Consider the following 22,971-nt stretch of genomic DNA (forward strand, 5'->3'; position numbering starts at 1 on the left):
TTCTCCATCAATCCAATACCCTTTCATCTTTCTCTTTCTGACCAAGACCCCCCCCCCCTATATGTACCTCAGTTACTCTGGATCTTTAATCATAAGCATCTTGAGATATTGGTAATTTCTTTTCCAGGCGCAGGAGTGGCTGTGTGGTAAGTAGCTTGCTTACCAACCACATGGTTCTGGGTTCAGTCCCACTGCGTGGCACCTTGGGCAAGTGTCTTCTACGATAGCCTTCGCCGACCAAAGCCTTGTGAGTGGATTTGGTAGACGGAAACTGAAAGAAGCCCGTCGTATATGTGTATATATATATATATGTGTGTGTGTGTATATGTTTGTGTCTGTGTTTGTCCCCCCAACATCGCTTGACAACCAATGCTGGTGTGTTTGCGTCCCTGTAACTTGGCGGTTCGGCAAAAAGAGACCGATAGAATAAGTACTAGGCTTACAAAGAATAAGTCCTGGGGTCGAGTTGCTCGACTAAAGGCGGTGCTCCAGCATGGCCGCAGTTAAATGACTGAAACCAGTAAAAGAGTAAACTATGGTTTTATATTTGGTGGTACTTTGACTTATGAAGCAATTCTTTCCAGGATAATGCTGATCACCTGTACATCAGCATGGCCCTAGAAAATGTGATCTGTGCATGCACACATAGTGAGTTTGTACCTCTCATGCAGTCATTGGTTTGTAAACAATAGCATCCTGATGGTATTGTTTGCATGACAAGACATGTGTCAGGGCTTCTTGGAATGTTGCCTGATCTTTGTAAACATATGGTGTTGCTCGTTTCTGGTTCTACCAGTAAAAAACATGTTTGGGCTGTTTGTTGTTTGATAGACTGGAAGGTTACTGCCTCACTTGGACTCGTGTAGGTATTAGCAACAAGAATGGCATTTGGCTTTTAAAAAACTAGTCCCAATGTATTCTCATCTGACACATGCAAGCATGGGAAAGTAGATGTTAAAACAATGAGGATATATATGTGGTAAGAAGGTTGCTTCCCAACCACATGGTTCTGGGTTCAGTCCCGTTGCATAGCACTTTCGTCAAGTGTCTTCTACTATAGCCTCAGGCTGACCAAAGCATAGCGAGTGGATTTGGTAGACAGAAACTGAAAGAAGCCTATCATATATATATACATATATATATATATATATATATATATATATATTGGGGGGAGGGTCTTGTACCTATGTTTGTCCTCTGTCACTTAACAACTGGTGTTGGTGTGTTTGTATCCCTGTAACTTAGTGGTTCAGCAAAGAGATTGATAGAGTAAATATTAGGCTTTAAAAAAAAAAGTACTGGGTTTGTTTCATTCAACTAAAAAGTCGGTGTCTCAGCAAGTCCACAGTCTAATGAATGAAACAAGTAAAAAATAAGAAATGTGCAAAATACAACCTTTACCACACTCCAGGGTGAAAAACTAGAAGTAGTTGATAGCTTCTGCTACCTAGGTGACCAAGTTAGTAGCGGGGGAGAGTGCGCTGAAAGTGTAGCTGCTAGATTAAGAATAGCCTGGGCAAAGTTCAAAGAACTCTTACCTCTGGTGGTGACAAAGGGCTTCTTGTTCAGAGTAAAAAGCAGACTGTATGACGCATGTGTACAAACAGCCATGCTACATGGCAGTGAAACATGGGCCATGACTGCTGAGGACATGTGTAAGCACGCAAGGAATGAAGTCAGTATGCTCCGATGGGTGTGTAATGTCAGTGTGCATACTCGACAGAGTGTAAGTACCTTGAGAGAAAAGTTAGACCTAAGAAGCATCAGTTGTGGTGTGCAAGAGAGACGATTGTGCTGGTATGGTCATGTGGCGAGAATGGATGAGGATAGCTGTGTGAAAAAGTGCCACACCCTAGAGGTTGAGGGAACCTGTGGAAGAGGCAGGCCCAGGAAGACCTGCGATGAGGTGGTGAAGCACGAAGGCAATGACTTCTGACCGAGACCTTTGGAAATATGCTGTTCATGAGAAGACCCAGCAAGCCAAGTGAGACCAAAATCCAAGGCCTCTGCCAGGAATCTAGCCAGCCCACTTATGCGTACCTTTCCTTCATTGGACACTAAACTCGGCTGGCGAAGACCTGTTGGGGCAAGCGAAATCGTGATGGCACCTGCACCAGTGGAGCACTAAGGGCACCGTACGAGCGTGATCGTTGAGAGAGCAGCTGTCTGGCTTCCGTGCCAGTGGCACGTAAATAGCACCATTTCAGTGTGATCGTTACTAGCGTCGCCTTCCTAGCACGTGAAAAGACATTTGAGCGAGATTGTTGCCAGTGCTGCTGGACTGGCTCCTGTGCAGGTGGCACATAATATACACCATTTTGAGCGTGGCCATTGCCAGTACCACCTGACTGGCCTTCGTGCCGGTGGCACGTAAAAGCACCCACTACACTCTCGGAGTGGTTGGCGTTAGGAAGGGCATCCAGCTGTAAAAACTGCCAAATCAGATTGGAGCCATCTGGTTCGCCAGTCCTCAGTCAAATCGTCCAACCCATGCTAGCATGGAAAGCGGACGTTAATCGATGATGATGATATATAATCAGCTGAATAGTGAATACTTGAAATATTGTGGACATTTCCTGAGTGTTGAATGAATACCAGTTTTTTTGTTTTTGTTTTTTACCTTCTTTCTGTGTTGTATTTTTTGTAAGCTTTGCAGAATTTTGTCAGTGAACAGGTCGCGGTCTCAAAGCGACGAAAATATTTTGACAAATTAAATTTAAATGTTGAAGTGAATCTAATGGATTTTGTGTGTTATTTTAAATGGCTTATAAACACCTTCCACGCTGCAATTGTTTTCGTTCCAGCACACAATCTCAGATCAGGTCACTTGCTATGCAAGTACATCTCCGCAATATATATGTATATACATTTATATATATATATATATCATCATCATCATCACCGTTTAACATTTGTCTTCCATGCATAATATAGCTTAATGGTTTTGCAAAAGAGGCCGATACAATGTGTACCAGGCTTTAGAACAAAAATGGATGGGTCAGTTCATTTGACTAAAAGTTCTTCAAGGTGACACCCCATGGACATGGTCTAATGACTGAAGCAAATAAAAGATGTGTGTGTGTGTGTGTATATATATATATATACACACACACGCACACACACACACACACATATGCATATATATATATACACACACACACACACACATGTATACACAGATATCTATATTCTTGTACTTGTTTCAGTCATTTGATTATAGCCATGCTGGAGCACCACCTTTAAGGGTGTCTAGTAGAAGAAAATCAACCTCTGGATTTATTCTTTGTATGCCTAGTACTTGTTCTATTGTTAAGTTACGGGGACATAAGCACACCAGCATCGGTTGTCAAGCAATGGCGGGGGGACAAACACAGACATGCACACATACATATATGAGTCTAGGGCATTTACCCTCCATGGACAATTACCCCCGAGGACAACAGATGATGATTTAAAACTTAATATATTGGAGAAGGGGTAATTAACCAAGGGGGATAGTTGTCGTTGGGGTGCCATTCGAGCAAGGTCGTTGCCAGTGCCGCTGGACTGGCTCCCGTGCACATATACACAGTTCTCTTTTAGTTACCATCAACTAAATCCACTCCCAAGGCTTTATTGGATCCATCTCTATAGTATGTAGTTGAAGACACTTTCCCAAGATGGCATACACTGTTACCAAACAAAAAGTCATGTAGTTAGTTAGCAGTTGTTTCAAATTCATATCTAGTCCTAAGAGAATGTATTTAATTTCGAATATTGATAATAATGAAAATATACTGTTTTGTAAAAAAGAAAAATGCAGAATACTATCAGGTCTTCCCATAAGTTCTGTCCGAATTTTGAATAAAGAAAACAAGTGATCAAATGTTATATTTAATTGAAATTTAATCATCAATGTACTTTCCCTGATTATCTATGACTTCCTTCCATCTATTTACAAGCTTTTTAATTCCATCAATGTAAAACTCTTTTGGTTTCAAAGCGAAGAACTCTGAAATGTCAGTTTCGACCTCCTCCTGGTTTGTGAAAGTTATGTCCCCCAAATGATTCTGTAAACTACGAAACAAATGGTAGTCTAAAGGAGCAAGGTCGGGAGAATAGGTGGATGAGGAATTTTTTCCCAGCCAAGCTCTTCGATCTTCTGTGATGTGATCTTTGCAGTGTGGGGTCGTGCATTGTCCTGATGAAACATCACTCCTTTTCGATTCACTAAAGTGGGTCTTTATACCTTCAAAGCTTGGTTCAAATGCTCTAACTGCTGACAGTAGACTTGAACATTGATTGTTGCATTAGGTGGTAACAATTCAAAGTGAATTACTCTTTTGCAATCCCACCAGATAGAGAGAAGAACCTTTTTCCCATGAAGTTCCCTTCTCGTTTGTGGTTGAGCTTTTTCCCTTTTACCAAGCCACTGTTTACGATGTTTAACATTTCAATAGAAGATCCATTTTTCTGAGTTTGCGAGAATGGAGAGAAGAGCAGATGTCAACTCTGGATTTGCAGTTGCTTTTGGACAATTCCTGAGACACCCATTTTCCAAGTTTAGGAACCTTTCCAAGTTGTTGAAGATGATGATGAACAGCTGTATGGTTTGAACTAAGCTTTATTGCCAATTCTTCAACTGATAATGCAGGATTTTCTTCAAGTAATGCCTCAAGGAGTTTATCATCAAACTCAACTGGACATCCTGTTCGATCTTCATCTTTAAGGCTGAAATCTCCACTTCTGAATTTTGCAAACCATCTTTTGCAAGTTCTTTCATTCAAGTATTCTTTCTCATAAACTTAGTGTATGTTTCGAGTCTCTTCGGCTGCTGAGTTTCCTTTTTTGTACTCATAAAGCATTATGTGCCTCAAATGCTCTTTGGATACTTCCATGTTAGAAAGAAATTTTAATTCTATTATTCTGTAAAATAATATTTAATTAATTTAAATGTACACAAATGCATAAAAATAATTTTTAATTCCATTAGACATTCTAAAATATTATTAAATTTCATTCAATTTTTAAAAAGGTAAAATCAGACAGAACTTATGGGACAACCTGATATTATAATCCAAAATTATTCCTTAGTTTCCAAAGATTATCAAGACATCTGTGTGTGTACTCTATTTATATACTATTTTACTTGTTTCAGTCATTTGACTGTGGTCATGTTGGAGCACTGCCTTTAGTTGAGTAAATCGACCCCGGGACTTAATCTTTGTAAGCCTAGTACTTATTCTATCAGTCGCTTTTGCTGAACTGCTAATTCACAGGGACGTAAACACACCAGCATCAGTTGTCAAGCGATGGTGGGAGGACAAACACAGGGACGTAAACACATATACATACATACATATATATATATATACATATATACGACGGGCTTCTTTCAATTTCTGTCTACCAAATCCACTCACAAGGCTTTTGGTCGGCCCGAGGCTATAGTAGAAGACACTTGCCCAAGGTGCCATGCAGTGGGACTGAACCTGGAACCATGTGGTTGGTAAGCAAGCTACTTTATTTCAATAAATTTCGCCATTAACAGCGTTATATAGAGGGGACAGACAGACAGACAAACATAAAGTAGCTGGACATTAATGATATGAGGGTGATAAGGATGAAACAAATAATGAGAGAGGCACCAGCGCCCGCCGACTGATAACCCCTCGAAAACATTGTTCTTTTTTTCCCCCCCTTTTAAAATTACAATTTTTACACAATTTCAATATATTAACAATTAAAAATATCATAATTTTCCTCATTCCACCCCTCCACAAGCAGATATGCTGCCCCTGCCAAACAAGTGTCTATTGTTAGGCTTGAATTTGCGGTGAGGTAAAAGAAATCTTGGTGGTTATATTTTTCCGTGACTTTTGTCATTATGTTGTCATTTATAACCTGCGGAGGCCATGTAGACCTACTCGCAAGCTACTTACCACACAGCCACTCTTATGCCTACATATATTATATTTTTCATAAACACATTCTTTCATTGGTTTTAACCTGAGGCTGTAACCACACTGGGGAATTACCATTAGTGTTAGTATTTGTTTTAGACTCATTTCCCTGCCTTCTCTCTGAAATCAGTTGAAGTAGCAAGTTTGGACAGAGTTGCTCTTTGCATTTCTTGCTGTGGGCTCATCAGGTCTAAAAGATTAAAAATTTGTCTAAGTATTCTTTAATATCTGCTTCTGGATCTCTGGTGCTCTTTGGCAAAGTATTGAAAAGTTGTGGGCCTCTAAACCGTAGGCTGTAACTACTGTATTGTGTCCTTACTCTCTTTAGTAGGCAGATAGAGAGGGTGAGATCTTTGGTACTGTGCAGTGTAGTTCAATCCAAAGTTTGGTATAGCCTTCTTTACCAAAGTTGGGGGCTAAACTTTGTAGGATCTTCCCTGCGTGCACACACACACACACACCGTTGCATGTCCTTCATGTCTTCTCTCTGGAAAGTAGTCTTGGCTCTTTTAGCCTCTCCCAGTAGCTCATCTGTTGCATTGAGGCAATCTTGGTGTAGTGGCATTGGCTTGCCTCTAGTTTTGTTAAGTGGATACTTTTTGGCAACCATAATTAGGAGCAGTAACATAAGTGTCAGAACATGAATGTTCTCCATAAGGGCAACATGGTTTCATTTTTCTGTTCTGAAGGATCTCGGGATCCTACCAGTCAGTTGCCAGCACATTATTGCCATCGTAGTAATATGCACATGGAATGATGCATCATTACTCATGTGGATTCCCAGGTCACACACCAACTTTGACACTGAGATTGCAGTACCCTCTGTCTTTTGTATTCTGTTTGTGGTTTGATATTGGAGTGCTTGAAACTTGGCAGAATTGAACTGCTTGTTTTCTTCAACCCACTAGTATATTGTATTTGAATCTTTTTTATAGTTTTAAAATATCATTTAGGTTCTGGTCTGCTTGTGATGTTTTTGTATCATCAGTGTAGCTGTTGAGTGAGGCTGTCTGGTTTAGCCATTCCCCTAATACCAAGGTCATGCAGTTTGTGATATATCATCCCATGACATTTAATTCCGCATGGACGACAAACAGTAAATGATGTTGTGCATATGTATGTGTGTCTATACGTCGTTTGGCAGAATCGTTAGTGTGCTGGGCAAAATGCTCGTCGGCATTTTGTCCGTCTTTATATTCAAATTCCACTGAGGTAATTCTTTGCCTTTCACTCTTTTGGGAGTCGATACAGTACTAGTTGAACATGGGTTGATGTCATTGACTTACCCCCAAACTTGCTGGCTGTGCCAAAATTTGAAATTAATATGTACATTGGCACAATATTACACGTGCAGGTAGGGCTATGTGGTCAAGAAGTTTGAACCCCATTAGTGGTATGATCCCACTGTGTGTATGTTATAGGCTGATGTTCTTTACTAAAGCTGATGAGGATGAACCGTGTGTGTGTGTATCTGGATGCATAATTCTCCCTTGCCTATACATCTACACACACACACACACACACACACACACACACACATATAATTAAAAACTAAAAAAAATGTTCATAAACCACTCTTTGTGAAGACTCTTTGTCATCCATGTCTCTTGTTTGAATGCTAAATCAGAAGTAGATTAAACTTTGAGTAAGCCTTCAAAAGCCATGGATTTTCTCGCCGCATGTATGAGTAGGAGTTTTAATTTCATATTACTGGGACCAAATTCTCCCACAAGTAATGTCAAACAATTTTTGGAAGTTTTAAATCCTAGTGCGGATTTTTCTTCTTGAGAAATTAGGTTCTAGCAAGTGTACACTCCCTGAAAACTGCAGCTAACAATTTTACATTAAACTGAAGAATTATCCAATACTTTTTGTGGAGTACATTATTCTTCAACAAGAATGCTGTTGACACATTTGTACATAAATACAGACAAAAATATGTGTGTGTGTGTATGTATCTATAATTGAGGGGAGGGAACAATGTATTTTATCTCTTTATATTTTAGTTTGCATTTGGTCTAAATTTTTACATTTTTATCTACTCATTTAACCTTGTAATTTCCCCTAACTCTAAAAGTCTGAGTTGTTTCCCCATAACTCTTGTCCTATTCCTTGAACTATTTCTTTGTAACTAATTTCTTTAAATTCACAAAGAAGCCTATTTTCCCCCGCAAATACCAAAATACCTTTTCTTGCACAAGCTTAAGTCAAATTTTCAAAAAATATAGAGAATAAAAACTGTAAAAGTTGATATGTCTTTATTGATGTTGGGTCTTCTTCAATGTCTAAAAACACCTAGTAATCTGAACTGCAAAATTGTATCTCTGACAAAACTACACTTGTACATATCATATGAAATCCTTTATTCTAATCTTACATTACTGAATCGTGACTTTGAACTAGTTTCTAATTGCAGGCATTGTGCAAAGGGTGTAGTGAATCTGTGTATAATTATTACCACTAATAATTCTAAATCTGTGACTACAAACCCCTCCAGATTCAGATTTTATTTTCATATGCCTTCTAAGGAAGCTAGTAGGATGCAAATTTCTTTACTTTCATGCATTTGATTGTTAAAGGGAGAGTTTGATACATTTTTGTTTTAATTGGAATATGCTATCTAGAGATTAAGCATATGTGGAGTACAGCAAACCTTTTGGATCTATTTCAAAACGGGGGCACCAGTTTTCATTTATGTTTTAAGTAGTGTTTTTGGTACCGAAAGACTTTCAAACTTCGTATACTTATCTATTTTGTGTTATAGAACAGAAAAAAATTTTTGTATTCGGATTTATTTCATGTAAAAAATTGTCTTATTTCGATAATTTCTACTAATCACTGACGTCTATTCAGTTGAAAACAGTTAGCACTGTAACGGTGTATATCGTATTAATCCCCTAACCCTAACTAGACTGTTAACCGTAACCCTAACCCTAACTCTAGAATCCGAACTCTAAAATTGTTACACACATAGATACGCACAGCGTAATTTATTATATAAACAATATATGCGTATAAATTACGATTGAACCGGATGAAATATGTCACAGGGAATAACATTTTTATGACCGCCCAGCAGTAACTCTATTCAGCTGAATAGACGTCCGTGATTGGTTGAAATTACAGAAATACGACAACTTTAACATGGAATAACTTGCGATGTACGTTTTTTTGTTAAGAAGACTAAGAGTAAAAGATGTTTTATATGACACATTCTACCAGTGTCCCAAGTTTCAAAGTGTTTCGTTAGTGTTTCGTTAAGAAAATACTGGTGCCCCCGTTTTGAAATGGATCCAACCTTTTCAATGGAAAAGCTCTGAAATCCCATCACTCCACAATGATATTGAAAAACTTTTCAACATATTCATAGAGGATATTCAACCTATTATCCTCCCATGCTACTAGAAATGTTCTCATTTTGTATATTCATTAATATTTTTATCATTACCTCTACTCAATGTTCCTCATTATCAATTCATCTTCGTTCTCTTTTTTGCCAACATTATTCTTAAAATCTGTAAATTCCTGTATCAGTTTATATTAATCACTGTGAATACAACTATCATTATTAAATATGACAGAAAGGCGGAGGGGGGAGCTGGCAGAATCGTTAGCATGCCGGGCAAAGTGCTTGGTGGTATTTTGTCTGTTGCTACGTTCTGAGTTTAAATTCTGGCAAGATTGACTTTACCTTTCATCCTATTGGGGGTTGATAAATTAAGTACCAGTGAAACACTGGGGTCAATATAATCAACTAGTCCCCTCCCCCCAAATTTCAGGCCTTGTGCCTATAGTAGAAAGGATTATAGTATAATGAAAATTATCATTGAATGCACTGCTTATTGTAGTTTTCTGGAGATTTTTTTTTTTTCATTATTTCCTTCCTTTTTTGGAATTCTGTGAACACAATTATTTTGTGTAATCCTTTTTTAAGATGAGATTAGATATATGAAGCTTTCATGATTTATTGTTCGTTTTTTTTAATATTTGTTTATGTTTTTAATAAATTAAAAAAATAAAAAACTTACATTTCCATTTAATGTACATTTTCCAGGGAGATTGTAAAAATACTGACCCAAATGATTTTGACCTTGAAGATCAGAATGAAAATGAAAGATTGGTGGCTTTAGCAAAATCCTTTGAAGAAAGATATGTGAGTATCTATTTACCATTTTTATTTTTTAAATATTAATGTATAGATGCAGGAGTGGTTGTGTGGTAAGAAACTTGCTTCTCAACCACTAGGTTCCGGGTTCAGTCCCACTGCATGGCACTTTGGGTGAGTGTGAACTACAGCCTCAAGCCAACCAAAGCCTTGTGAGTGGATTTGGTAGACGGAAACTGGAAAAAGCCTGTCGTGTGTGTGTGTACATATATGCATGTGTACATATATGTATGTATGTAGATGTATGTATCATCATCATCAATTAACGTCCGTTTTCCATGCTGGCATGGGTTCGGCAGTTTGACTGAGGTCTGGAGAGCAAGCAGCTACACCAGGCTCCAGTCTGATCTGGCAATGTTTCTGCAGCTGGATGTCCTTTCTAACGCCAACCACTCCAAGAGTGTAGTGAGTGCTTTTTACGTGCCACTGGCACAGGAGCCAGTAGGGTGGGCCTGGCAACAATCGTGTTCAGATGGTGCTTTTTATGTGCCATTTGCACAGGAGCCAGTCAGGCGGACCTGGCATCGACCATGTTCGGATGGTGCTTTTTACTTGCCATCGGCACGGGAGCCAGCCAGTGGGCACCGGCCCCAGCTACATTATTGGTTTCACTTGACTCAACAAGTCTTCTCAAGCATATCATATCGCCCAACACATCAGGAGTATTCTTAACAGGGCTGGACATGCGTAGCTGCAATCTCACTTTAGTTGCCGGGCCTTCTCCATCACAGTGCATCTACAAAGGTTCCAGTCTCCTGTCATTGCCTTTATGAGGCCCAATGTTCGAAGGTCATGCTTCCTCGGTCTACCTCTTCCAAATGTTCTTTATACAGTTAGGGAATGACACTTCCTCACACAGCTGTTCTAATCCATACGTAACACATGACCATACCAGCACAGTTGTCTCTCCTGTACACCACATCTGCTGTTTCTTACGTCCAACTTTTCTCTCAGGACGCTCATACTCTGTCCTGTGTGAACACTGACATTACACATCCAGCAGAGCATACTAGCTTCATTTCTTTCAAGCCCACGCATGTCCTCAGCATTCATGGTCCATGTTTCACTGCCATGTAGCATGGCAGTTTGCACATATGCATGTTATAGTCTACCTTTCACCCTGAGTGAGAGGCCCTTAGTTGTCAGCAGAGGTAGGAGCTCCTTGAACTTTGCCCAAGTTATTCTTACTCTAGTCACTACACTATCAGAGCAACCACCCCTACTACAGACTTGATTGCCTAGGTTACAGAGGCTATTAAGTACATCTAGTTTCTTCCCCTTAGCATGTGATGGAATCTGTTTTCTGTACATCTTCAGTGTTTATTGCCCCAGTGCATCTGCTACACAAAAACTATTTTCCCGGTTAACCTTCTTTTGATATTGCTGGACCTTTTATGTGTCCGTATGTATGTATGTGTATGTATATATGTGTGTGTGTCTGTACTTGTCCCCCCACCACTGCTTCACAATCAGTTGGTGTGTTTACATCCCTGTAACTTAGCGGTTCAGCAAAAGATACTGGTGGAATAAGTTCTAGGCTTACAAAAATAAGTCCTGAGGTCAATTTGTTTGACTAAAGGCTGTGCTCCAGCATGGCTGTAGTCAAATGACTGAAACAAGTAAATTAATATAAGCATGGCTGTGTGGTAAGAAGCTTGATTCCCAAGCACATGGTTCCAGATTCACTTTCATTGGATGGTACTTTGGGCAATTGTCTTCTACTATATCCCTTGCTGACCAAAGCCTTGTGAGTGGATTTGGTAGATGGAGAGTGAAAGAAGCCCATTTTATGTGTGCATGTCTTGCTCCCCACCCAATAATCAGTGTTGGTTTATGTCCCTGTAACTTAGTACTTCAGCAAAAGACATTGATACGAATAAGTACCAAGTTTAAAAATTCATACTAGGGGCAGTTTGTGTGACTAAACCCTTAAAGATGGTGCCCCAACATGCCCACAGTCAACGCATGTGAAAGATAAAAGATAAACTGATAAACTGTGAAATTATTTCTGAAATTGTAGATATGAAATGCAGTTATCTGAACTGACCGTGAGTGTGTATGTGTGTGTGTTTTAAAATGAAAAGGGAGATTCACTAGGGCTGGTGGCACAAGGACCTGATACCACCACCCTTCTATTCTCTATGTTTGCCTGGGTAGATTTTGAATATTGTCAGCCACAATGGTCTTTTCCACAAAAGACTTTATGAGAATTTAGACACTCCATAGACGAATCCTTGAGTATTGGAATCACCTTAATATTCTTGGGTTTTATTCTCTCCAGCCACATTATTTGTATAATGGGGAAAATATTCCATTAACAATGTATAAATGATGGTATCATTTTCACAACTCACTCATTGTATCATTCCCATGCCATATAACTCACTCTCATGGCAAAAATCAAATAACATCCTAACACGATTTTTTTTATCTCGACTGGTCCAGCCTTATTATTCACCGTTATTCTAAAGTAAATCAAAGGAAAAAAGACAGATCATCAACACTGGGATGCCATTTAACAAACAATGGATGGCGTGTAATGTTTTTAAGATATGACTTAAAAGGAAGACTATTCAAAGTGGTGGTTATTAAGTTATAGATTTTGACCAATAAGGGCCAAAATCTATCTTCATTATCCAAGTTAAATGGTATAATTTGTGTGATTAAATAATGCACTTTGCTGTACACTATGTTAATGTTGCTTACTGTTTTTATGAATGCATTTGTATGTTTGTGTATTTGAATGTACATGTGTATGAATATATTTGTATATCTATACAGATGTATTGCATTGTTATACATTGTAACGTGAACTTGTGGATGATGTCAGCCATACATATCAGCATAAATGTGATTTTATGTATATAAGCGTATATATACAGTTGTTCTTCAATTTGCATGGGAAATTAATTCAATGAGTCTTGGTGAAGATTGAAATCCTGTAAGATGAGAGATATATTTAATATTATCACAAAGAAAGAGACATTAATAAAATTAAATCATTTATTGAAATGGAGATGAGTGATTACCATGTACATACACACTTCCCTTGTTTCTATAGTGTTACTACATACATCTGATGTGTGTTGTAATTTTATTGAAGCTCCAGAGATTATATTCGTTTGCATTTTTGGTTTCCTTCATTTCTTTTAAATAGTTTAATCAAACATTTCACAATACATTTCCTGAGGGGGAAAAAAACCCATTGTTCAATCTCAAATGTTTCACATGAAAATGTAAAAAATAATTCTAAAGAAAGTGAGAATTTAGAGTATGTTCTATCTCACTATGGAAGTGAAGAAGTGACAAAATAAATTGAAAGAAAAATGGAAAAACCACAACACATGATGATGAGCTGTGTGTGTGTGTGTCTTTTACTTGTTTCAGCCATTAATCTGTGGCCATGCTGGGGCACCACCTTGAAGAATCTTAGTTGAATGAATCAACATCAGTTCTTATTTTGGCATTCTTTCATTTCTAGCAATAGACTTGTCAGAAATAACAGCAGTTTTGTTCATTAATTTCTGTAAAGAATTCTCATTTTTTAATATACACGTACATACATGCATCTTTTGTGTGTGTGTGTGTGTGTGTGTGTGTGTGTGTGTGTGAGTGTGTGAGTGACACTTACACACACACACACACACTTGCACACGTATACAAAAAAGATGTATGCATATGTATTTATGTATGTACATGTATATGAAAGATGTGTGTTTGTGTGTGTATGTGAGAAAGCAAGTGAGTGCTTACATATACATGCAAAAAATGCATACATGACAACACACACCTCGCTCACTCACACTCTCTTTTTCTCTCTCTCTCTCTCACACATATTCATGTCCATTTCATATACATGTACATACATCTTTCACTTTCTCAACTTCCTGCTTGCACTTCAAAGCAAATATCGCATTTTCACGATCTTCTCTTTCAATTTTTGCTCACCCCTCAAAGAAGAGTAAAGAAATAAAAAAAAAAATTTACGGAAATTAACAAACAAGAACAGCTGTTTTTGACAAGTTTGCTGCTACTAACAAAAGAATGCCCTCATTTTTTAAAGCCTAGTATTTATTCAATCACTCTTTTGCTGAACTGATAAGTCATGGGGATGTAAACATACCCAACACTGGTTGTCAGGCAGTGGTGGGGGACAAACTCAAATATGCATGTACACACACAACCCGAAGCTATAGTAGAAGATACTTGCCCAAGGTACCATTTTCATATATATATATATATATATATATATGAAAGAGTAATTGCCCCAAAGTAAAACTATGTTAACCCTTTTGATGCCAATCTGCCTCTGGTTTTGCAGTACAAATGTCTTGTTTTCATAAGTTCTGAATTAAAATCTTCCACCAAACCTTAGTCACAATTTATGTTCCTAACACTAGCTGAATGATAACTAAGTTATTTTACTAAATTCTTTGTTATATCTAAAATTAATTGAAAGAAACACAGAACATCTCAACAGAAATATGGTAACAAAAGGGTTAAAATATATCCTAGAGAAACAATCCGTAACCCTTTTTATACCAACCTGACTGAAACCACCTCTGTCGCTAACAAAGATAACTTTCTCTGTTAACCTTCCTATGATACCACTACGCCTCTTCTGAGTTTAATTTTATAACACAATATCTGTGATTTAAAATATTTGGATAATGAGTTTTGTTAAGAAAATAAAATTTAAATAATACAGTACTAAAAATTGGAGAGAAATGTTTTATCCCTAAGTTTTTCTTGCCTTTTGTATACTTTTCCAGGCTTAATTATTGCTTGTTCTGTACTTTTCCACGTTCATTACTTCAAAATATTCCCAGATTCTGTCCCTACATTTTTCATCCTAGTACACTTTTTTTCCAGGCAACACTTCTATAGCCATTTTTGCATCTGCGGCAATGTGGTTACAAAGACTATTGTTATGTTGGTTCGGGGTTCAGTCATGCTGTGGGTATCATTTTGAAGTAGTGTCTTCTACTATAGCATTGGGCTGACCAATGCACTGTAATTGGAATGGGTGAATGAAAACAAGTGGAAGGTTGTCTTGTTTGTGTGAATGTTGATTCCATGTATCTACTTTTAACACTATTTGGACAAAATCAGTTATGTTGTTTTTGTTCATCAGAAAAACAAAAATTGCACAGTTGAGTGTTTTTCTTGTTGTCCACATATCAGGGCGAGTGAAATGGAAAATACTTGACTTGTAAAATAATTAAGGGATAGCAATAGGAAGAGAGTCTGGCTGACTGTATGTAAGTTTTTGTCTAACCTATTCCGATGTGGATGAGAATGATGAACGAATAGACATATGTATGTGTTACCGTTCATCATTTTAATGTCCACTTTTCCTTGCTTGCATGGGTTGGATGGAGTTTGTTGAAGCAGATTTTCTGTGGTCAGATGTCTTACTCATCCTATATTTTCAATGATTGGAAATGAAGGACATCTCTTTTATGACTATTACACTAATTTTAAATGTCAAGGCAAGGTGAGATACACGCAATGGACTTCTTTCAGTTTCTATCAATTAAACCCACTCACAAGGTGCTATAGTAGAAGACAATTGCACTTCCAGCCATGCAGTAATACTGAACCTGAAACCATGTGGTTGAGAAGCAAACTTCTTACCGCACAGCCATGCTTATGTGTGATATATTAGAATACTTAAAATTTGTACACTCAGAAAATTTTCCTTCTTTTAAATATAAGTTCATGTACAAATGATTTCGATTAATTCAAAAGGAAGTTTATTAAAATTGCCCTCACCTTTTTTCTCTCCCAATCTCTTTTTTTCTTTCCTTTTATTTCTGTTTAGTAAATTTATTGTTAGAGACATTACTAGTGAATTCAATGTTTTTACTAAAAATATTATTGCATAGTTAATATGTATTAATTTTTATTTATTTATTTTTTTTTTTTCAGGGACCCAAGCACAATAAACCTCAAAGCAAACGGCTTGATGCTATCCAAGATTTAGTTGATCTTGGTGAAGGTTATGATGAAACCGATCCCTTTGTGGATAATTCTGAAGCAGTGAGTATATTTCTCTGAATAACTTGATTAATTATTAAAATATACTTTAGATATTTTTTAGATCAAGTAATCTCATTATACTGACTTCTATTTTGTAATAGATTTTGAATTAATTAATATATTACCAGAAAAATGGATTTTTCTATTAATTTAATCTACTTTTAGGGAATTTTTTTATACAACTTAACATTAGTTTCAGGAACGTTGGTGATACTGATCTTGTTAAAGAAAATAAGGATACAGTAAAAAAAACAATGAATATTTCTGTAAACCTCAGAGATTCATAAAGTCTCTGCTTTAGAGTCAACAGTGTTAATATTTCTGTAGAAGAGAGCAGAGTTATTTCGAATCATAGGGAAAGAAATACCTAAGTGGATTTGAACTCGGTTCATGAGTTCAAGGCTCAACTCATTATCTTCTTCCTCACATCAGTTTACTTTTTTGAAGGATGGCATATAAAATTAATCTTGAAACAGTCTAAATGGCCATTTGTGGAATTATATTTAACCCTTTCGTTACCATATTTCTAACCAAATTACACCCCTTATGTGTTTCAATTAATTTCTAACATAATCATAAATTTAGGCTGGTTTCATTAAACAACTCTAACTTTTTTATTTATCAACATATTAATGTGATTTTTGGAAGATAAATTAACGAAAGGTTCTCAACCAATTCTATACCAAAATTTTTGTCACAAAGTGACTTTAATTACAGGTAAATACAGGTAAATTCAACAAAATATAAAATTATTTAAATTTTTGTTCAAACATCGCTATAGAAAATGGGTTATTAGCTAATATTCAATTGGGTATACAACAAAATATTATTATAGAAGAGTTGTGCACATTACTGGATTTATTACTGTCTCTTTTGCCAGTATAAAATTAAAATCCAGAGCAGTACCCAGTATTTGATTCACAAATCTTTTCCAAACTTTGATCCCCCATTTTGTGCGCTTTCCTGGCATATACTGTTGAAAACGCACTCAGCCTTTATAGCCCACCATATCCTTATCTATAAACTGTTTTATATGTGCTTTGAACACAAGTCAATGAGGGGTCTTATTTTAAATAAGGGATCAAAGTCTGGTTTTCCACGTACTGGTGTACTGCTCGTGTCTCTTACATGTAGATATTGAGTCAATTTTAAAAACCGTATCCTCGTCATTATACTCGAGACATATTCGTCGCCAAAGGGTTCATCACTACTCCAGTAATTTGTTATTCTAGGTAACTTTCTAATGCCCATGATAATATTTATGGCAAAATATGCTTTAATTTCATTCAAGTTTATGGGAAACCTCAAACTATCCTTTTTTACGCTTTGTTTACATTTAGCGTAACGGTTTGTTTCCGCCGTAATCAATTCAAATAGGCACATCGGAAAAAGCAAAAAGAAATAGTCTAAAGCTTTACTCTCCTGGGTAAGACTGTGACTTGGTCCAGTTTCTTCAGAAAAATCACTGAAAGGAGTTTTTAAATTTTCACTCCATTCAGGTACTAATTCATTCTCTTTATCGCTATCATCGGAGCTCTCGGATTCACTGCTTTCATTTTCGGAAAATGAAACCTCAGATTCATTATCAAATACCACGTGCTTTTTTTTTTTTCGGTTACAGAGTTAGATTTATCAAGGTCTTCAACGGAAAATACTTCGAATTCTGACTCGCTGCTTGACAGAATAAAATTCGTATCCATTTTTTTGTCAGGATTACAAATTTTGAAAACACAACAGGAACAAATTTGGAAAAAAATCTCCCAAAATTCACAAAATTAAAAGAACATGTTGATCGTCGTACAAAACTATAGCTGAACTGTTTACACAAATAATCACGTGTTTTCACGAATGTACTAATGAGATTTGCTCAGATATTCTCATTTAAATATGAATAGGTGATTACGGGCGGTTTTGGGCGGCTTGGTCACATGAACCAAAATTTTTTTCGGGCGGCTTTGGGCGGTTTGGTAACGAAAGGGTTAAAGCGATCTGAGCCTTATTTCTGTATCAGTTCACTGTTAGTATTGTGTATATTTGGCTTTTGTCATTTTGACTTGACTGGAATTTTGGTATGCCACTAAAGGTTCATTCATTCAATGATTTTATAGAGACTTGACATTCATTATCATCTTCATTATCTAACATCCTTTTCTCCATGGGTTAGATGGTTTGACCAGAACAGACAAGCCGGAAGGTTCTGCCAGGTTCTGCATCTGCTTTGGTATGGCTTCAATGGCTGGATGCTCTTCCTAGCACCAACCACTTAACATCTGTACTGGGTGCTTTTTTATGTGGCACCAGCACCAACTGGCAGGGTCACTAAGTAACCACAAAATAAGATCCCTCAACTGAGCTGAATATAGATTGGAGGAATAAGGCAATTCAAAGTTGGCAACCTAAGGAAATATTGTCTATTCAGTGTTTGTTACTTACGGCAGTGTATTGCACCTCCACATTGAGCTTATTATCAGGGGGATGGACACAGTTAAGCATCTTTACCATATCAGTATATTGGAGCTATGTTAACTTCATAGGTTCAGTCTTTTTGGCCTTGCTATTAAATATAAAACCGTGTTATATGCAGAAACTGATGTTACAAAAATGTCTTAAACCTTTACCATTCAAATTTCTGTGTTAGATGTAATGCTTCTTATTTATTCACATTGTTTTGAATTAGTCATGCATTATCTCATAGCTTTGAGATTTTGATAATGTGTAACTGACATTGTAGGGCAGGTGTGAGAGGCTGGATCTGATCAGTTTGAACATAGAACAGGTAGAATATTTGGGCCGGATATGGATGGATTAAATGCTAAAGGGTTTAATTGCATTTTAGATAGAATGTAAGAGATACAAATGTTTATATTTTATTCTCCATCTGGAATACTAAATATCTAATTAGAAATAATTATATAGCAAGGAAAAAAATATTAGTCATTGACCAATATTATGATCTTATGACTCATCATCATCATCATCATCGTTTAACGTCCGCTTTCCATGCTAGCATGGGTTGGACGATTTGACTGAGGACTGGTGAAACCGGATGGCAACACCAGGCTCCAATCTAATTTGGCAGAGTTTCTACAGCTGGATGCCCTTCCTAACGCCAACCACTCAGAGAGTGTAGTGGGTGCTTTTACCTGTCACCCGCACGAAAACGGCCACGCTCGAAATGGTGTCTTTTATGTGCCACCCGCACAAGCCAGTCCAGGGGCACTGGCAACGACCTCGCTCGAAAATCCTACGGGAGCCAGTCAGGCGGTACTGGCAACGGCCACGCTCAAAATGGTGCATCTCATGTGCCACCCGCACAAGAACCAGTCCAGGGGCACTGGCAACGATCTTACTTGGCTTGCCGGGTCTTATCACGCACAGCACATTTCCAAAGGTCTCGGTCAGTAGTCATCGCCTCGGTGAGGCCCAATGTACGAAGGTCTTGCCTCACCACCTCAGCCCAGGTCTTCCTGGGCCTACCTCTTCCACGGGTTCCCTCAACTGTTAGGGTGTAGCACTTTTTCACGCAGCTATCCTCATCCATTCTCACCACATGTCCATACCAGCGCAATCGTCTCTCTTGCACACCACAACTGATGCTTCTAATGTTCAGCTTTTCTCTCAAGATACTTACACTCTGACGGGTATTCACATTGACATTACACATCCAACGGAGCATACTGGCTTCATTCCTTGCAAGCTTACGTATGTCCTCAGCAGTTACAGCCCATGTTTCACTGCCATGTAGCATGGTTGTTCGTACGCATGCGTCATACAGTCTGCCTTTTACTCTGAGTGAGAGTCCCTTTGTCGCCAGCAGGGGTAAGAGCTCTCTAAACTTTGCCCAGGCTATTCTTATTCTAGCAGCTACACTTTCAGCGCACCCACCCCCACTACTAACTTGGTCGCCCAGATAGCGGAAGCTATCGACTACCTCTAGTTTTTCACCCTGGAATGTGATCCTCAACAATTTAATCTTCACTCACTGATGTAGTAATAGGAGAGTTACTAAGCCTCTGTGTGAGGGGAAGTTACTAGCAGTCTGAAGAAACTACAGGGTGTCCACAAAGTCTGGCTACGTGGAGTAAATAAAATCATAACATAAACAATTAAATATAAAAAATAATAATTTCTCAAAGTATGTGTTAATCCGCATGTACCCAGACTTTGTGGACACCCTGTAGAATGAATTGTACATAGACATTGTGCACTCTCACTACTACTTTTTGCATGCAGCTTAGAAAATTTTCTTTGTTATTTAATGCTTTCTGCATCATATTTCTTTGGCATAGTTTTTGAAGTGGATGGTGTAATACCTAAGTTTTAACCTCTGAGTATGCGTGATTTTGAAAATTACTGCATGGAGTGACAACCATGCCCTGCATAGTTATGGGCTGCCCTTTGGCAAGGCATAGCACCCATTCAGCCACTCTGCTATGGGATATGGCAAAGACATATGTCAGATTGTGAAGAGTTCAGCTGAGGCAATGGTGCTTCTTGCATTGATGCTGAGCAGAGGAATTCCTAGAAGTTTAATGGTCATCAAACTGTATCAAGATAATAACTGCAACACATCCACAGGGGTGGTGTCCATGGTTGGAGTCAGCCAATGAAAGATTCATTATGACTCGAGTTCCCAATTCAAATTCATAATGGAATTGGATGGTGATAGAGAGACATGGGAATCCACGAAAGCAGTGGGGGCGGGTTTAACCTATTTAACACTGAATAATATTTAATAAAGGCTAAATAGTATTTTACATCTTTCAGCATGTATGGGAGACAGTTGACATAGCATAAAAAAGTGAAACCTTCAGCATCTCAGCTATTATCTCTAATGAATATGCTGCTTTTCCCATCTTCCTTATATAATCCTACAAGCCCATACTCAAGCTAATATCAGTAGCTAGTCCTTCTGTTGGTTCAGACTTCCCCTCCCGTTCTGGCTTTTACATGCTTTTGTCTTTTTACTATCCCTAAGAAATTGCACTTGTAATATCAGTCCCTGTTGTCTCTTCTGCTCTTTCTTAACCCATCACCGAGCTCTTTTGGACTGGACTATTTGCACAATGTTAGCACCATGTTGCTTGGCTAGGATCCTATTCTGTTAAGTGGTTTGCAGCAGTTTGATTGATATATGCACACATTTTATTTTTTTTAAATATACAAAATATTCTGATACTTTTTTCCCCCCCCCCCTGTCTTTTTAGTATGACGAGTTGGTGCCTGCCTGCCTCACTACTAAACTGGGTGGATTCTACATCAACTCAGGTGTTCTGGATTTTAGAGATGTATCTGATGATTCTAGTGATGAATATGTAAGTTCTCCTTTGAAAAAGAGGAAAAAGACGAAGGTAATTTCTTTAAATCTATTATTATTGTTATTGTTCTTAGCAGTTAATTCCTGGTTACATCTTAGACACTTGCCTGAGTATGCATATGCAAATACATGCATATCTGTCTTGTGTGGGCTTTACCCTTTTTAGCATCTCACAAAGCAGTCTATTGATGACTGTACCATAGCATTTTAAACCCTACATGTTGTCTGAGTACTCAATATTGAAATTGTACCAACTCCCTTATTAAGTTTTACAATCACTTCACTAAAAGTGTGCCTTCTCTTGACAAGTACATTCTTTTTTGCTATACATTGATTTATAGTCCTTTGGATACTTGAATAATCTTGTAGATTTAGTACTTATTTTGCAGCTTATCATGAAATTCCACACTGACCAATGTATAAAAGTTATCAAAGGCTTTCAGTTGGAAACTTTAAGGTGGTTGTTGATGATTTTAACTGTTACAGATTTTTAGTAAATTTCTAAACCTTTAGAAGTGGTTTAGAATAGGGATTCTCAAATGGACACATAGTTGCTCCCACTCTGTCTTAAAGACAAGAAAATTAGTTTGCATCCATATATGTCTCCTTTCTTTACCATGGCATTGCACAACGTTAAAAAGTTGAAAAATTCATATTAATTTTTTTTAAGGCAATTTTTCTAGGCCCTTTTCAATCCTGTCCCTCTCCTGAAACACTGGTTTGAAATGAATCCATTGGTTGAAAGATCAACATATCAAGTATCAGAGTGATGGTTAGTAAGAAAGAACAATATTTATTAAAGAATCAGTTCCTGTAAACTCAGTGCAAACAGTAGGTAATACAAAAGGTGCTTTAAGTTGTCTAACAAAGAACGAGGACCCGAGGCTTGATAGTTATACCAAAAGTTCCAAGTTAATATCAGAGAGACTCTTTGAATAAAATCCACTGGATGTAGTTGATAATTTATTTTAATTTTGTTATGTTAGCAATGAAAATAACTGAAGCAAAACTATAGTTGTTGGAGTTAGGCAGAGTAGGGGAAAGTTTCAGGAAGTTGTTGCCTTTTTTGCTAATTAAAAAGTTAATCCCACCCAACATTTACAAAACTCAAAAATTGTGTGAAACATTTGTAAGAAATATGTTTTGCCTCATCGTTGAGGACATAGGCTTTGATTGTATATTAAATGTGCAGAGACTGGAAAGAAATCCAGTGGATGCACATCAGTTGGATATATAATAAAAGCCAAGGTAGAAGTGCGTTCAAATGCAGCTGGATTTTCAAAAGCAGGTGAGATGATGATATACTGGTGATGTAATGTGAATGGATGAAGAGTGCCAAGAAATATATATTGAGTATTTTTAGTAGATTTATACTTATGAAAGAAATGATAGTGAGTACTGGGCCTCATAATGAAATAACAAATGACCAAAAGCAATTGCTAATACGACCAAAGGTAATTGCGAATTTAATTGTCTCGCGTGTAAATATGGATAAGCAGACAATG

The 22,971-nt window shown here is 37.5% G+C and overlaps 1 protein-coding gene across 1 annotated transcript in view; it reads left to right on the top strand.

The window, feature by feature from the left end:
* LOC106871178 (uncharacterized) overlaps window positions 1–22,971 on the top strand; it is a 52,517-nt gene that overhangs the window by 9,429 nt on the left and 20,117 nt on the right. Inside the window, exons 2-4 of the mRNA XM_014917509.3 lie at window positions 9,997–10,095; window positions 16,039–16,149; window positions 21,357–21,500. Of these exons, the coding sequence (XP_014772995.2) occupies window positions 9,997–10,095; window positions 16,039–16,149; window positions 21,357–21,500 (354 nt within the window). The remainder of the gene's footprint in view (window positions 1–9,996; window positions 10,096–16,038; window positions 16,150–21,356; window positions 21,501–22,971) is intronic.

Source organism: Octopus bimaculoides, chromosome Z (assembly GCF_046866305.1).
Source record: "Octopus bimaculoides isolate indiv1 chromosome Z, ASM4686630v1, whole genome shotgun sequence".
NCBI classification, from domain to species: Eukaryota; Metazoa; Mollusca; class Cephalopoda; order Octopoda; family Octopodidae; genus Octopus; species Octopus bimaculoides.